The sequence below is a fragment of the Mycteria americana genome, chromosome 12, assembly GCF_035582795.1.
Source record: "Mycteria americana isolate JAX WOST 10 ecotype Jacksonville Zoo and Gardens chromosome 12, USCA_MyAme_1.0, whole genome shotgun sequence".
Taxonomy (NCBI): Eukaryota; Metazoa; Chordata; class Aves; order Ciconiiformes; family Ciconiidae; genus Mycteria; species Mycteria americana.
The window spans coordinates 5400130-5418192 of record NC_134376.1 but is presented as its reverse complement, the minus strand read 5'-3'; the positions used below and the strand labels follow the sequence as shown (position 1 = coordinate 5418192).

Here is an 18063-nt window from a genome sequence, read left to right as displayed (position 1 = left end):
AGTGGAGAAGTGCAAAAAACATCTTTGGTTTGCCTGAGACTATCTGCTAGTTTGGAACTGTTCCTATTTTCTCATACGTTGAACTGTCATAGCTTCCTGTATATCCAATTTAAAGAAAATATTACTGATCTGCACCAGCCATTAATCAATTTGTTTGAAAAACAAATTGTTTAAAATGTTACGAATCAGAAAAGGGCCTTACCTCAAAATACCTTTTTAAATTCAGTTTGTTAGGTCAGATTTTGTCTAGTAGTTTATAAGTATTGCTGTAAGATGATGTGCTTTTTTTTTTCCTGCAGAAATAACTGTATCTTTATGAAGTTAAATTCTAAAAACTAGGGAGATAATTTGTCAATACAAATAATCAAATATGTATGCAGCTGATGTTCAACTTTATAGCCAACTGTAGCAAATGGTTTGGCAACAGTCAACCTGTGACTCCTTGAGCACAGTCAACTGAAGCGCAGCTGCTGCCCTGGGGCTGTACGCTTAGGCTGATAATGAAGCTGTGCTGCCATGTGGTCTGCTAAGGAATAAAAATTCCCTGATAAGAGGCAAAGCAAAAGATAAGGGCTTAGAGAGGTTGACATCACCAGGCTGAGCTGCATACCCACTGCTGTCCCAGTCTTCGGGGGAGCACCAGGGCACCTTGAAAGCCACTATGACCCCTTAGCTTGAGCTCCTTCTTCCCTAATGTGTGTGGTTGCTGTCTTGTGGCTATCAACTATTAAAGATTATAGTATGTGACCTATGGATTCAAAAATTTCAGACAGCCTTGAAAAGTACATGAGATCACTTCCCATAAACTGTAAAAGATAGCTTAAACTCTTTAGATGATGTCATGGTTTAACCCCAGCCAGCAACAAAGCCCCACCCAGCCGCTCGCTCACTCCCCCGCACCCCCACCCCGGTGAGATGAGGGAGAGAATCAGAAGGGTAAAAGTGAGAAAACTCGTGGGTTGAGATAAAGACAGTTTAATAGGGAAAGCAAAAGCCATCCAAGCAAGCAAAGCAAAACAAGGAATTCCTTCACTCCTTCCCATGGGCAGGCAGGTGTTCAGCCATCTCCAGGAAAGCAGGGCTCCATCATGCGTAACGGCTCCTTGGAAGACAAACGCCATCCCTGTGAATGTCCCCCGCTTCCTTCTTCTTCCCCAGCTTTATATACTGAGCATGACACCATATGGGATGGAATAGCCCTTTGGGCAGCTGGGGTCAGCTGTCCTGGCTGTGCCCCCTCCCAACTCCTTGTGCACCTGGCAGAGCATGGGAAGCCGAAAAGTCCTTGGTTTAATATAAGCACTACTTAGCAACAACTAAAACATCTCTGTATTATCAACACTGTTTTCAGCACAAATCCAAAACTTAACCACATACTAGCTACTATAAAGAAAATTAACTTTATCCCAGCCAAAACCAACACAATTTTCTTTCCATTTCTGATGCCATATGGTGTGGGATATCCCTTTGGGCAGTTGGGGTCAGCTGTCCCAGCCGTGTCCCCTCCCAACTCCTTGTGCACCCCCAGCCTCCTCGCTGGTGGGGTGGGGTGAGGAGTAGAAAAGGTCTTGACTCTGTGTAAGCACTGCTCAGCAGGAACATTATCAACGTTCCTGTGATATCAACGTTTATCTCCTTGTGTTATCAACACTGTTTCCAGCACAAATCGGAAACACAGCCCCATACTAGCTGCTATGGAAAAAATTAACTCTCTCTAAAAACTAACTCCCAGCCAAAACCCGCAAAAATAGCAAGTATAAAAACACCTGAGCTTAATCTAAAATAAGTTTTAAAAGAAAGATTAGCAGTTTAACTGAACCGTTAGTTGCAAACATTTGTGGGTTTTTTTTCATTTTTTTGTTTGTTTGGTTGGTTTGGGTTTTGGTTTTTTTGTTTGTTTGTTTGGTTTTTGTTTGGTTTTTGTATTTTATGTATAAAATACACACACACACACTGCAGTCCTAAAAAGCAGAGCATGGTAATATCTACCTATTAAATATTATTCCATATTTTGTATTAAATCTCTGACTTTGAATGTAACTTGTGTATTTTATATATATACATAAACATCTTAATTTTGATTATAGAAGGTATTTGTAAACTTCTAAGATTAAGTCTGTAGTTCCTACATAGTTACAACTAGAAATTTGATGCATAAAGTGTGAAAACCTTCATCTTCCAGAGGTGACAAGGGGTGGGTCTCCAGCAGGTGTAGACTTGTAATAAATCTGCATTTGAGTGGAGCTTTGGCAATTTACCAGTCAAGAATTTTGCTGTTTCGAGTATTTTGAGCACTTGTGATCCACGGGAGAACAAGAGTTTGAGACTACATGTGACCCTTGAACATTACTGAAGTACCGTAATTCAAAATCTGTTAGTGGTTTCAGATAATACAATTTAACACATTTTGGTTGGCAATAATGTTGAAAAACACATTAATCTTGCAATTTTGTGAGGTGTTTTTTTCTAAACTCTTTTTTTCTATCAAAATTCTTCATTTACCCTGACACTTCTCCTGCTGTGATAATAATTTCTATTCAAGATTACTCTTCTGGTTTCTATTCAAGAAATAAAAAAAACCTTTGAGTGGATTTAATCCTTACAGAGAAGAGGGGGAAAAAAAAAAGCCAATAGGGCTGTTCACTGCCTGCCGCAGTAGACAATGCTGAAATCCTCATATGTATAAATAGTAAACATGGACAAAAGCTTGTCTGAGTGGGCACTTCTAAGTAAGTCCCGAGGACTAAGGTTATCAAGATCTTGCTAATCCTGCCTCTAAAGATAAAGCTTAGTTATGAATATAACAGTGTAAGCCTTAACTACTGAATCATGTTGTCTCTTGTTTTACAACGGCCATTTTGAGAAGAAATGAGCTAAATATCGGTGGCTTATACTATACCTGCTTAAATAGCTTACAAAACCCTTTCCTCTCTGTATTTCAGATGATGTTGCACCATACTTCAAGACTGAACCAGGCTTGCCCCAGATACACTTGGAAGGAAATCGACTCGTACTCACGTGCCTTGCGGAAGGCAGCTGGCCCTTGGAATTTAAGTGGTTACGCAACGACAGTGAAATAACTGCCTACTCCAGTGAATATAGGTAAAGGAAAGCCATATAATAGCCTGCTTTAAGTGTAATTGCAAAAAAACCCCCAAACAAACACCCCTCCCCCCAAATTCCCAATACCTCAAAGCAGCTTAGTAGATACTGATACATTGAGAATGTTTTTTATCATGAAAGAAGACTGGGTTTTGTAAACAAGTAAGACCTCTAGGAGAGAATCTCCTTTGCTAAAAATGATATTTCACACTTCAAAAGAAGGGTCCTAACATAGAATTTTTAAGTACCAAAAATGCTTTTTGCTGGAGATGTAACCTTACATGTATTTGTAATAAACAGCAGGCATATTCCTTAGCTAAATGTTACATATGATGTGCTACTCATCCTTGAACAAAGCTAAGCTCAGTGGGACTATTCTTTTCAGTAAGATCTAGAAGAACGTGGTCTATCTTAAATTGCATATGAAACTTTTGGTTTCACTTCTGAGAAGGCAAAAATTAATTTTATAGTTTAACAAACTGTTCTTCTATGATTATGCACTTTGCTCCCAGGACCTCACTGACTCCCTCCCCATTCCGCAAGACATCCCATCGAGCAAGAGAAAACCCATACTGTGGCTAACCAGAGCTACATTTCTGCTGATGGGCAGCAGATGGCTGGCCAAATATCAAAGTGTAAAGCAGCCAAGTTTTGTCTGCTTTTCTTTAATGGGAGCATTAACTGGGTCTCCCCTATGCAATTGGCAATTTCTATAACCTTATAGAAATTTAGTTGTTATGCAACTTATTTGTTGCTTTCAAATTTTGTTGAAATTGCCTAGTGAATTCAGATGTTATAAGGGGGGGGTATGTGACAGACAGAGCTGTTCTATAACACTTGCATCTTTAGCAAACCAAGCTAAATACTGCACTTTTGTAATTGCATTGCTTAAGGTAGGGAAATGTTGTGCTCCATCACTATAGACAGAAAGTACAGTATAGATTAGTATAAAATGCAGATAATTATATCAAGTTCTATATTGTTACACAAGGTAGTCCATAATTACTGTTCTCAAAGATTTTAAAAATTGTAACCTAACCTTAGTTCTAGTTTTGATATTATTTACATTTACGGAGTAGTAGGGAAAAAAGTCTCTTAAATAATGTTTTAAAACTTTTTCGGGTCATTTAGCACATGAAGTATTTAGCAACTATGTTTCCAACCAAACATATAGTTCTATGTGAACTTTCCTAGAAATTAAAGACTTTTGATTTAGATGAGACCATTTAGTCCTGAGTAATTGCATCTATTAATGGTTCCTGTTTTCAAGCCTTGAAATATGCTGATACCTCAAAATGAGCCATACTCACATGTAGAAGAGATTTGTGAATACTTTCTAGAAAACAAAAAAATCTCTAATAGCACAATTAATCACAGAAGGTTTGAGTGTCACTTTGTGTAAATGCCACTTGTTTTGATCAACAACAGTGGAGTCTGTTGCAGTTTCTTGGTAGAAGGAGCTGACAACAGCTCTTAACTGTGTAAGATGCTGAGAAAGTAAGACAAAGAAATGGTGTGGGAGGACAAAACACACGAACATGGAATCAACAAAAAGCAAAGGTTAGAACTCAAGCTTTGTAGGTGTGCTATTCACTGCGAGACTTACATTTCATGATACTAGGAGAAACCTGAATAAGAACGTGTGACATTTTGAAACTAAGATCAGAATTTCTTACGGTATTTCTTAAATAAGTGCACATCCTAATACAAAATTATAATTTTACTGTGTATTGCAGTATAAATTAGAATGAGTGTATTGGAACACCTTTCCCAAGCTGTATGTGGACATAGCTGTATACAGTACCTTGTTTCTTCTCATTGGACTTAATTTAGTCTAGTGAATGTCAGGTCATGATACAAGCTATATTTATTAATTTTGCATTTTTTATATTGTTCTTATTTCTATTTCTAATTAAAACATCTGCTGCAGAGGTGATTAAGAAGATAGGAAACTACTGGTTTATAATAATAATAAAGCAACATTGATAGAAAATATTAGTTTAGAAGTTGCAGCCCTACTACTACTACTATACCACAGTCAGAGATAAGCCAAACAGGATTTTGATTCTCTAGAAATGCAAGGCTTTAAGCATCCAAAAAGGATTATATGGCACAGGTGCATTAGGATGAATGAAAGCAAGGAAAAGATATGCTTAGACATAAAAATTCCAGTTGCAGAATTTAAACTTTGACCCCATAATAGTTTGTTCTGCAGTTCTCTTGGGTAGATACTCTGTTTAAATGCATGAATCTTTCCTGTTTAAGTGACTTCTGCTGCAATTTGAATCATCAATCAAAGATTTTTGGTAATTGAAGTTACTTAGTGTGTCTCAGTTAAAGTAATGTCTATATTGTAACAGGTTGAAAATATTCAAAGCTTATTATAACACACCAAGTGAGTAAAGAACTAATTGGAGTCTTTGCATTTTGACATTGCTGACCCTCAATGAACAGCTTTTCTTTGTATAACGATGCTGATTATGTGCACAGCCTGGCTTTTATAGTGACCATGCATATACTAGTTTGCATTAAGAATTTATAAAACAACCTTACAAATTCTTTGTGATCTGAGATACATGTAATGAAAACAAATTAATATTGCTGACTGCAGTAACAATTTTGGTTATGTCTATATAAGTTAAGTGTCTTTAAAGTTCAGGCGGTGATCTTTTTCGTTTTCTTTTTTTTTTTTTTTTTCTTTCTTTCTTTGTTTTCTTTTGAATTAAGTTCTGGACCAGGTGTGTCTTCCATATTTGCTTTTGTGGCCTAAAGATATTAGTTTATTTGAATTTAAGAAACGAAGGTTATATCTAAGCAGCAGTACACTTTCCTTCCAAACTACTTAAAAGTATCTGATTATTATATTTGTGTTTTTAACATTGGACACGTTTTAATTTTATTATGTATAAAAAAAATTAAATCAGCTGATGCATAAGTCCCTTGTTAAAAAGTTTGAATAGATAAGTTGTTGTATGACCATCTAATAAAATACATTTAGCTATCTAATAAAATATGACAGAATAAAATTCTGTGTTCACAATTATGGCTATTAAAAACCTGTAGCCTATAGGTTCATTTTTACCTCTTAGAGCATTTAAAATTAAAATGAGGGTGTAAATTTGAAATTAGGAATGAAACATGAGTGTTAGCTAGCATTTCTCCTTAGTTGTTTGATACCACTTCATCCTTAAACTCTAACTTACTGCAATCCTGGTGATGGAGCATGTTATGCTCTGGAAGACTTCCCTTGAAGCTTTCTTTTATGCTTGCCGCTTTACATCTTTCTATGGAAACTTTCTAAACAGCCAGTTTCTGGTTGGCTGTACCATTCAAAACAGAGAAACCGTCCGGTCTGACTTTCTGAAGTACTCGCACAGAACCCCAGAAACCTTAAGTAGCCTCCTGGCAGCTATACAATGGGAAGATCTTCTATCTTGAAAGTTAGAGTGTAGAAAAAATTAAAGCAAAATTATGTCTTGTCACTATAAAAAATTGTATTAACCTTTGATACAAATTCATTCTGTGGAAGAAAGTCTTATTTTGCATTTAGAAAGCACTATTTGTATGTCTTCTTGCATATCAGAAAATAAGTCAAATGGTGAAAGCATAGCACAAAAAGCAGTATTTTGACTTGTTAGGTCAATAGAAAAGTATATTTAAAGAAATAATCAGACGTATGAAGTGCATAAAGACTGTTTAAAATTGTAAACACAGAATTAGAAATTCCATGAATATCTATTTATCTCTTGCCCAAGTTTGTAATTTTCAAGTTAGCCTCAAATAATATAAACATATATTGTATCTCTTTTTTTTTTACTTTTGTTATTTAATTCTTCTAATTTTGCTGCCTTACCTGCACATTGTTAGCCAGTAGGTCCACTGAGAAGTCAACTGCTCAGTAGGTTTGGGCTGTCTTGGAACTTCCAAGGTAGATGGGATTTTCACTGTAAACTTTTAAAGGATTTTCTTTTCTTTAGGCAGCGTATTAAGAATGTTTCATGCTGAAGCATTAGTAAGTCAGAAAAGAAAACCAAAGTAGGACACTTCTGATCTAATAGATTTGTTTTATCCTAGTGGCAGAAAAACTAACTCTGCATTACTGTCTTAGTACAGATGAATACCAAAGAAAGAAGCCTTTAATTTTGTCTCTGTTTAATAGACAAGCAGAAAAATAAATGTTAGCCAAGTACAATACTAAATCTTTACAGGAGGAAGAAAAGCTTGTTAAGCTATAAACTATTTGGTAAAATGAACTGTAAAAATGAATTGTCAATATTTATTTGTCAGAATATTTAATTTTTTTTTTTTTGGGTAATGAAGTTTTGCAACAATCATCTGCCTGGCAGAGAAGGAAATTATTCTGTAAGGAACTAGGGAAGCCTTATGTCCTATTGATTTCTATCCTATGCCTTGTATTTTCAGCTATTTTCTCACTCTATTTCCTATGGCATACTCGTCAGGCAAGAGGCAATATGGCTAATCCAGAGTTGTATACTCAGTGCCCAGCAAGTGTCTGTGTGCTGATTGTTGGGCTTACTGTAACTCCCAAACAGAGCGCTGTTTTGAGTCTTCCTTATCGTCCCAGTACAAATTGTCATAATCCCTCGAGAAAATTTGCTGGTTGCTCCAAAGGAGGTCAGGAGGAGTCAGCTTAGGCACACAGGCAGACAGACAGCACAATTGCCTACAACTCCTATACTTAGGAAGCCAGGGTCTCCTAGGAATCACAGTAGATTGCTAAAATTTGTCCATGGTGGTGGGCTCTGTTTTAATTCACTGTATTTGGTTGTCTGACCTATTTGCTATAGTGTATTTGGTTGTAATTATAATACAGTGATTATAGTCTTAATTTATCACTTAAACTAGATTGCTTCTACCTCCTTTGTTTTTATGCTGTCTGATCCTGTTCAGATATTAAGCTCTGTATGTGGGTGTGTATAGTATGTGTGAGTATGAGAAGAGATGCTTTCTTTTAGTGGAATTAAATTTTGAAGATTAACATTCAGCATTTTTATTTTTCCTTATATTTTCATAAAGACTTTCATTAATCCTACCATAATATCTTCAGAAGGTGACCGGGGGAATATGCACTTTGATTAATGTTTGTTTAATGCAGGTTTATCTATATTATTCATGTGTTTTATTAACATTAAGACTGTGCCTATCAGCTCATTTTCATGTTGAATAATCAGATATAGTTGAATGAGGAAGGTGAGCATTAGTGGACTAAGTGACTTTTTAAGTATAGTGAAGGACAGAACAAACACAATGTACAGTGCACTGTGTCTTTTGCAGTATTCTTCTGAGTTACAGCAGTCACAGAGTGTAGTAGACATCTTTTTTTCTTTGGAGAGCTTTGACATTTCTTGCAAGTCTTCCTAATGCCTACATTTAGATTGTAGTCTTCTCGTGCCACCTCTGAACAAAATACCAGGCGTCTTTGCCTTATGAATGAGGGTAGATAAAACTAAGGAAAACATTTAAGTCTGTATTTCAAGAGAATTTGTGGAGAACTAATTAGTATTTATCAAATGTAGATCTTAAGACTGAAAGATATTTTATGTGTTTCAAGTATTTTTCTTCTTCAATATAGTACAGACAAAATTGTAGCCAAAGACTAGAGATTATATGAGAATGCCATTTGTAAGTAAAAATACAATAAGCATTTGAGTCAATGTGTAAAATATTAGAGGAGAAATAAGAAATGCCATGTAAAGTAGCATTGATCTGCCTTTAGGAAGAAGTACACTATAATTCTGCATTTTGTCTTATAGGTACATCATCCCAGCTTTGCAGAGGTCTGATGCTGGCTTTTATCAGTGTGTCGTACGAAACAGGATGGGGGCATTGCTGCAAAGAAGATCTGAAGTTCAAGTGGCATGTATGTTTGAATGGAAGCTATTCTGTGATTCATTAGCTAACCCGTTCTTTTTGTGGGTAAAAACCCGACATACCAATAACATTTGCTGGTCTGAAAAGTTATTAGATATCATATTTAATACATTTCAAAATTATTGCATCACAAGAAATTTCACACGTACTCAGTTATCTTCTGGGAAACAGTTCAAAGCAGTGCAACATTAAGTCTTTAGAGCAAGCTTTGAGCTGTTCAAAGCCATCAAACCGAGATCATTTGGAGATAGCTGTAGCATGAGAAAACTAGTATACCTTTCCCTGAATATGCAGGGATTAAGAAAGGCCATATAGCATGAAATAAACAATCAATCAAAGCAAAACAAAAAAGCCCAGAGGACAGCAGAGGCTATCTGAAAGAAAACCGTATGGTGGAGACAGCTCCGTGAAGATTTCGGATCATAATTCTTGCCATACAAAATAAGCAGTTCTTTCACGGTGAAAACCTTGCTAACCAAACTTTAAAAGTCTGTTCTCAATACCTTTCTGAACCAAACCCTCCAATGTTTGTACCTCTTTAGTTTGTACTATGCAGAATTTTTCAGATATTTAACTTCCATTTGGAAGTGTTAAATTGATTTTCTCAGGAGTTAGTGCTAGTGAACATGACCTAAGAAATGATTGCATACTCTAATTTTCTTTTTTTTTTTTTTCAGTTAACATATAGAAAATATGATCCAAATAACTTGTTTGGAAATAATCATAAAATTAGGCCTTATTCTTTTTTCAAAGTAAAAACATAAAAAAAATTTAAAAAGACAGATTTGTATACTGCATGTAAGCAATCTGATGGATCAAATTTCTCTTCCTCTGGGTCAATAAATGGAAATTCAGTAGTAGTAAATGTCACTTAATAAGTGGAATTTAGATAAATTGAATTATTTATTAGAAACCCAATTCCAAGGAACTGATTCAAGTTAATCACTATGTCATGAGGGAAATTACATGGAATTTCCTGTGTTCTTAAAATAAAAACAGTTGCAAATGATACTATGTAAGTTTTGGTATCATGTTCACCAGTTTACTGTATTACAGTAAATTATGTTGCTATATCTGTAATGTCAGTAATATCAGTCATTTGATGTTTAATCTCTCAGTGGTATTGTTTCAGAGATGCTGGGAGCTAATGTAAAAATCCCCTGCTGCTAAAATGGGGGTTTCCTTCCCTGCCTTCTACCAGCCCTTATGCCCCTGCTGTGTACTCCTCCTAGCGATCTTGTTCTCACTCCGATGTGTCAGACCCTTGCAAGTACTTTTCTGACTATTCTTCTTCTGTTTTAGTGAATTATATCAGGTCACAGAGGATCTAGTGAAAGCTGGTGTGAGTGAGCATAACTATGAGTGGGGTGAGGGACCTCCAACAAGGCTAGCAGGGGAAGGTGAGGGTGAGATGCTTCTTGTTCTGCAGCAGAGAGCCATTAGATTAACCTAGATGCCTCTGGAGTTGCATCTACAGGTGTGGTTTCAGGGGACGAAAGCTTTGGTAGCAGTACCAGAGAAACATATACCCATTTTCTCTTCCATCCCACTAATCGTTCCCGCTCTTGTATTGCAATATAGCACACTATCCCTTTAGGCTCAGCAGGAAAACTTGTTTGTACAGCTGTGGACTGTGAAACTTCTGCAAATTTTAAAAAAAAAAGGAACAATTATTTTGTAGGGTCTGTCAAAATAGTTCTTTTCCCCCCTCATCTGATTCCCTACGCAGCTGTACAGGCAGTTGTACTGGCATAGTGGAGGGAGTAATTCTTGAGCAAGTACTTGTGGGAACGATAGTGAGAAGGAGGCATAGGAATACTTTACCTTGGTATTGCTGCTAAAGAATTTTGTCTCCTGAAAAGACAGCTTTATTCCCCTCTGAATGAGGGAAAGATTTGCAGTGAAGTGTTTTGTTTCTCCAGGCTTTTTCGGGTGTGCGTTTGGTTGTTCTTGAGAGAGAAAGAAGTATAATTGTTTACTTTTCTTCAGTTTTAATTTTTTTCTCCCATTTAATTTGTAGTTCTGCATTGCTGAACAAGGCTAAAAAGCTATCTCTGAAGACTTCTCTGTCTGAATTAAGCAGTCTATTTATTTATTTATTTATTTACACTGATAAAGACATTGAGGCAAATCAAAGCAGGTCTTTTATGTCTTGGGAGACCTTTGGTATTGAACCTATAGTTCCATATATGGCTTCTATAGTGAAACCTGTCAGTCAGACTTGCACTTTATTCCTGCGGATTAAAGTGTTCTACAAGTTTTAAATATCCTCTTTCTCCTCTACCCAGGGTAGCTGCTGATACCACGTGATTGTTTTCTGTATTTTAACTTTTTTGATCTAAATGAATTAATTTAAGCTGTGTGGATATAATGAAGTACCTGGTATTTTACCATATTTTACTTTTTGGTTATTCTTGAAAACATACCAGATAGCAACATTCCAAGGGGATACTAAAGCTGGGGTTGTTTAGCCTGGAGAAAAGGAGGCTGAGGGGAGACCTCATCACTCTCTACAACTACCTGAAAGGAGGGTGTAGAGAGGTGGGGTCGGTCTCTTCTCCCAGGTAACAAGTGATAGGACAAGAGGAAATGGCCTCAAGTTGCGCCAGGGGAGGTTTAGACTGGATATTAGGAAATTTTTCTTCACTGAAAGGGTTATCAAGCATTGGAACAGGCTGCCCAGGGCAGTGGTTGAGTCGCCATCCCTGGAGGTATTTAAAGGACGTTTGGATGAGGTGCTTAGGGACATGATGTAGTGGTGGGCTTGGTAGTGTTAGGTTTACGGTTGGACTCGATGATCATAAAGGTCTTTTCCAACCTATACAATTCTGTGATTCTGTGATTATCCAGTCATCAGTAGTTATGGGGAACTGTACGTTAGATGTTTAACTCGGAAGGGTTGACAGGAAATGAACTATTTTTGCCACTGGATAGAGGATGCTTCCCAATACACTTAAACTCAAGATCTCTAGTGAAAAATTGAAAGGCACAACTATAATGTGCACTGAGAACGATCTGAGGTATTTTCCATGTCCTAGATCTCTGAAGTAGCAGGGAACTTGTTAAATAATTTAAAAAATGCTCTCAACACATGCTAACATATTACTTAACTGAATGGGAATAGATATTTGTGAGAAAACTGCTGAGTAAATCTTCATTACAGAATAGGCTTAAAAACTCTTGCATTGTGAAGACTAAAATAATCATATGACAGTGAAGTTAATTAGATCCAGCTATGTGGTTTGAAACTTCTTTTCAAGTAGATGATCTGATTACAGTTGTTAAGAAATATGGAGCAACAGAGGAAGTACAATGCTGATTATGTCTGAATAAATAACTTGAAAATCACAAAGATGATTAAAGCGTCTTTAAAATACCATGTGTTTTTAATTTCTGCTCTTGTTCTGTCTTTTCTCATCTCCTGCCATCCACAGACCTGATAGTAGTCTTCTGTGTTTCAGTGTCCTTTGCATCCCTCTCTGCAGCAGAGAACTTGTAAAGAACCCTGTGGTCCTTAAAAAAAAGGAATTCAGTGGCAGAAACCAGAATAGTTCTCTGTGTGTGTCACTTCTTGGTTTAAAGCAAATTAAAATGCATAGACGTTCTTTGGAGGGTGAATAAGTAGGAGCCTACAGCCCTGTTTATTTTAATGGACAGGAATGTAATACAAAAGGCAAAAGAAAAACAAGAAGAAAATGTTCACTGAAGTTTTACAAGGACTCCATAGATCCAGAGATATCTGAACTTGTCTATGAAATAAAACCTTCAGAGACAGAGGTTCTGCAACTGTAGTTTTCTTTCTTCCATTAAAATTTTTGTTAAAGGCTGCTCTTTAATAGTACTGAAGCCTTTCTAAATGTCAGATACCTAGATGCACTATTAAAATTGTAGTATAGTGCCAGAAGAACTAATAGCTACCAACGTGACTATAGCCCTGTTATTTTGAGATCCATTTGGGCATAATGGCTTACTTGCATAGGTCTGACTACATATTGGTTTTGACAACAAGTGATACAGCTGCTTGTCTATTGGTGTAGCTATGAATAAAAGGATTAAAAAAAAAAAAAATTGGTGACCAAAACCTGATAAAATTATATACACCATTTGCATTCCTTTGTGTTATTTGTTATGTTTAATTTTATATTTATTTTATATTGTGCAAGGATTTATTTAAAATAAAAACCCCAAACAAACCACCGTTAAAATGTCACTTTCAGTTAAAAACACTCAGTTATTGCAAAAGAACACTGAGGCCACGCACTACTGCTGACTGATGCCCTTCTTGTGTGCACTAGCAGCACTTGGATTTGCCTTATGCCTTATGCTCATCCAAATCTGTATTAATCAAAACTGTCTCATGGTCTGTAGTGTCATATTGACTAATTATAGCAATGCCAATGACTGTTGTAAAACAGTTATTTCTCTGCCTACTGAAAAGAAATGGGGAGAGAAACAAGAACTTCCAGAACTCTTAGTGTAATTTTTTTCTTTGCAGATATGGGAAATTTCATGGATACAAACCAGAGAAAAACAGTGACTCAAGGACAAGCTGCGGTTCTAAACTTCCTACACATACTCAGCTATCCAAGACCACAAGTGACATGGTTTAGAGACGGGCACAAGATTATACCAAGCAGCAGAATGTAAGTCAATTTAAAGCTCAAAATACCCCCACCCTAAAATATGATTAATTACATTTGATAACGCAACTTACATTTTAAGTACACTAATTAAGGTTTAAAGAGAATAAAGTAGCCTTATTCATACTAAGTTTGAGATAAATGACTATTTTAAGACCATCTCTGAACTTCCTAAGCAGTTTGACAAAATAATTCATGTGATTTTAATGGTCCTGGTGCAGCATAAGGGAGTAGATATGCAGAATGTCTGCACTTCCTTTGCGCTATTCATTTTCATGATACATTTTGGAAAAGTAAATGCTCATCTCTCAATTACGTTTACTTGAGTGGACCAACTTAATGAATACTGAGATGTTTCTTTTTTTAATGTATGAGTCTGATTTTTTTTTTTACATGGAGTTATGCTTAATACTATTTTCCTCAAGATAAAATTCCAAATATTGCTTATTATTTCCTTATCTTTTTAGCCTACAGTGACAGTTTTATTTCTTTTTGACTAATTACCAGCTCACCCACTAATGGCACAGCACTTGCACTTTGATTAGTTATTATCTCAAGGTGTGCTCATTTATCCTTTCCTGAAACAGTTATGAAGCTATCCTGTGTTTTTACCTGCACAGTTTTATTTAGAGACTGAAGGGGTTAGCTATAACATTAAAAATTGTAGATAAAATCTTTTTTTACTTGCCTAACTTATTAGGAAACTGTTGAGATGCCAAGAATGTTGGTGGTTATTTTTATCTGTGTGTTATGTTTTCATGTGTTCAAAGGGATAGATGTGCTGGCAACTGATGGTAATAGGATATTGCTAAATTCCAGAAGGGGTGGTGAGTCTTTAGAGTTTATATTAGAAAGGGAAAACTCTTCTTGGATTTTAATTTTATTAATCCGTACTGTATATTTTACTGCTGCTTATGTGCATTTTTTAAACGTGAAAGCTAGTATTACAGGCTCTTTGAAACTGTTAAAATTAGTATTGCAGGGATGTGAAGCAACTATGTAATAATTTATGAATAATTTAATAGTAATTTGATGGGAAACAAGCTGGAAGATGAAACAATGGGTTTCTGGGCAATCTCTTGAAGAGAGCTAAGTGACAAATCCTGAGTTATTAACCATTAAGAATCTACTTCCTCCACTCCTGCCACATTACAAATTTTCTTTTGTCAGTGCTGAGAATACACAAATCAAAAATTTGCGGATGGTGAAAAAGCCTTGTTATCCAGGTATTAGACAGTTTCTTGGGAGCTATTACTGGGGAACAGAACAGAGTGACCCAGGCAAGCAAGCATGCCATGTCTGAAAATGAGATTTGTGTGAGTTCTCTTACAGTTTGGGAAAATTGCAAGTAGAGATATGTGTGTCATGTACTCATTAATATAAAAGCCTAATTTTCATATGCTATGCTTTACTCTTACTTGTACCCTGTTGAGATTGGTAGGGTAAAATCACTTGTAATTCATAGCACTGTGGTAATGGTTACAAATGGGAAAGCTGTAAAACTCTGTTCTGTAGTAGGGGTCAAATATACCTAAAGGTTTCCACATATATTTTATTTCCCTGGTCAGAAATTTTGTCTGAAAGGAATTTGAGGACATTTGTCTGGCCTGTGTAGGAATTTCTGAATACTTTTGCAGTAGAAGTACATGTGCTGAAAGTGTGAACCTCCTTGGAAGTTTGATATATGTCATATAGTAAGCCTGATAAGTTCAGGAAGTGACACCTTTATGGTACACGTACCAATCATCAGTGCACTTCATGTGCAGTAGGTCTGCTGCTCCCTGAAAGTATTGGAAAAACCATATAGCATCCACTCACATATTGCTGTTTGTGAAATTCTGGAAGTAAATATGGCAGCCCTAAAAATACAGGAAACCTGAGACACAGAGAGGATGCATATAACTGTGAGAAATGTAAAAAGATCTTATGGGAACTCTGTTTCTTATCTGTGGAGCAAGTTGTGCATTTAACATCATGTTTTCTGTACACAAAGGTGCACCAATCTAACTGGATCACCTGCTAAACTGATCAGTTAAATTGATACAACCACCTTGTATAGATGCTCTTTAAACTGATTAAAAGTATCTTATATTGCTAAATCAATATAAAGCTTTTTTAATCCTCTTAAACAAGCTTACAATGATTTGGCCAAATCAATCAGCTAGTCTCTGTCAGCTATAAGAATGATTTCTAAGAGTGACATCGCTGCAGTGTATGCAGACTGAGGAAATAAGCAGTGCTAGAAATGAGGACAGTAGTGGTGGTTATGGTACCCAATAATTTCTCATCAGTGCCCGTTGAATACAGCTGAATTTGGCATTGCCCAATATTCTATCTGTAGCAACTTTTAAGAAAACAATTCATTTAAATAGTTGGTCGTGTTAACTCTTACTCATGCAAAATCCTTAATGTACACATACTTAACACTGCACCATTTTTATGCCATAATAATGATCCTGATGCTTATTTACACAGGGCTACTGTCACCACTAGAATGAGTTCATTTCACTGATGTGGAAACAGAGTGTGCTAAATTGTCCTTACGTGAGAAATATGAAAGATCGAAAGTAAGGAGTAGTTCTGAGAAAAAAAATTCTTAAGATATTTCAAGGAACGTCATATAATTGGCTCTGCAGTAGGGTTTACCTGGCAGGTTTAAGGTAGTAAATGCTGATGTCTTTCTCTTTCACTGTATACAGGTATTTAGGACATTTATGGGGAGGTGTTCTGCCAGCTATTCAGCATTCCAAAAGTAATGTATTTCTAGGGAGCCAAGATAACAGAATTGCTGAATTGTCAAAAAATTCTGGTATCGCTCTTGTGTTATTTTAAAGATACTTTACAATATGTCAAATAAGACTCTTATTTGTTCTTTGTGTTTTCTAATAATTTTTATACACGTTAGCACAGTTGTCAGTTCTAACAGATCATAGAATTATAGAATAGTTTGAGTTGGAAGGGACCTTTAAAGGTCATCTGGCCCAACCCCCCTGCAATGAGCAGGGACATCCTCAACTAGATGAGGTTGCTCAGAGCCCCGTCCAACCTGGCCTTGAATGTTTCCAGGGATGGGGCATCTACCACCTCTCTGGGCAACTTGCTCCGGTGTTTCCCTCGTAAAAAATTTCTTCCTTATATCTAATCTGAGTCTACCTTCTTTTAGTTTAAAGCCACCACCCCTTGTCCTATCCCAACAGGCCCTGCTAAAAAGTCTGTCCCCATCTTTCTTATAAGCCCCCTTTAAGTATTGAAAGGCCACAATAAGGTCTCCCTGGAGCCTTCTCTTCTCCAGGCTGAACAACCCCAACTCTCAGCCTTTCTTCACAGGAGAGGTGTTCCATCCCTGTGATTATTTTTGTGGCCCTCCTCTGGACCCGCTTCAGCAGGTCCATGTCTTTCCTGTGCTGAGGGCTCCAGAGCTGGATGCGGTACTGCAGGTGGGGTCTCACCAGAGCAGATATTCCTGAATTCTGATGACCAGGTGTAACAAACCTGTAATTTCCTGATTCTCTTACAGATCCTTAGGCTGAAAAGTGTCAACTGTTTGGGGGGGGGCGGGGCGAGAAGATTCAATGGGTAACTTAGGTTTCACCTTTTTTAGTCAGAATGGTGATCCTATTCTGTGAGTGTGCATGGCTGTGATATTTTCTGGGAGAAAGTTTCCTTTGAGGCATAGGCAATTTTTTTTCAAACTGCATATTCTGTTTAATTTAACTGGTAGTGTAACTCGTGGTGGAATTTAGCAGCAAATAACTATGTATTAATTCCCATTTTAGTGGTGTTGGTGCCATAACATTTTGTTAAAGCCCCTGGATAAAAACAAGAATAGCATGACAAGTTCCTCCTAAATGAGCGGGCATGTAAAGTCAATAAATAACTGTATAATGTATGAACGTGAAGCAAATGGCCTGCATATAGTCATGGGGTTGTTGTTATAGTTTATGACTTAAGGCAACTAACAAATCTGCAGCAGAGCTAGTGCAACATGATGGTGTGTATTTAAAAATTTAAGTCCTAACATTTTCTCCCCCCCTGTTTAGTACAGTGTGCACGTATATTCATTTTGGCTTTTGTGCATTATCTGTCACCAAAGCCTCAGCTTGGTATTTTAAAGGGGTGTTTCTTACCATAAGAAGGAAGCTGTGTACATGCTAGAAAAGTATGAAGTGGAGAATCAGAGAAAACCAAAAGATCAACAGCAAGAGAAAATAAGCAAGGAGAGGAATTAGGGTTCAGGATGTGTTTTATTATTATCTTACATGAAAATTTCCCAAGAAGTTTTAGAAAAGACTTCACGTTACACCTAGACAGATTCATGTTTTCCAAATACACCAGTAGACTAATGTGGAATTACAACTGCACTATTATCCAGGGTCTTGACTGATGGGATGATTTTTGCCTGTTTCCCCTCACATCTTACAGAAAACAA

The 18063-nt window shown here is 36.6% G+C and overlaps 1 protein-coding gene across 1 annotated transcript in view; it reads left to right on the top strand.

Moving 5' to 3' along the window:
* SDK1 (sidekick cell adhesion molecule 1) overlaps positions 1 to 18063 on the top strand; it is a 430085-nt gene that overhangs the window by 125667 nt on the left and 286355 nt on the right. The window contains exons 3-5 of the mRNA XM_075515084.1: positions 2943 to 3102; positions 8877 to 8983; positions 13490 to 13637. Coding sequence (XP_075371199.1) covers positions 2943 to 3102; positions 8877 to 8983; positions 13490 to 13637 — 415 coding nt within the window. The remainder of the gene's footprint in view (positions 1 to 2942; positions 3103 to 8876; positions 8984 to 13489; positions 13638 to 18063) is intronic.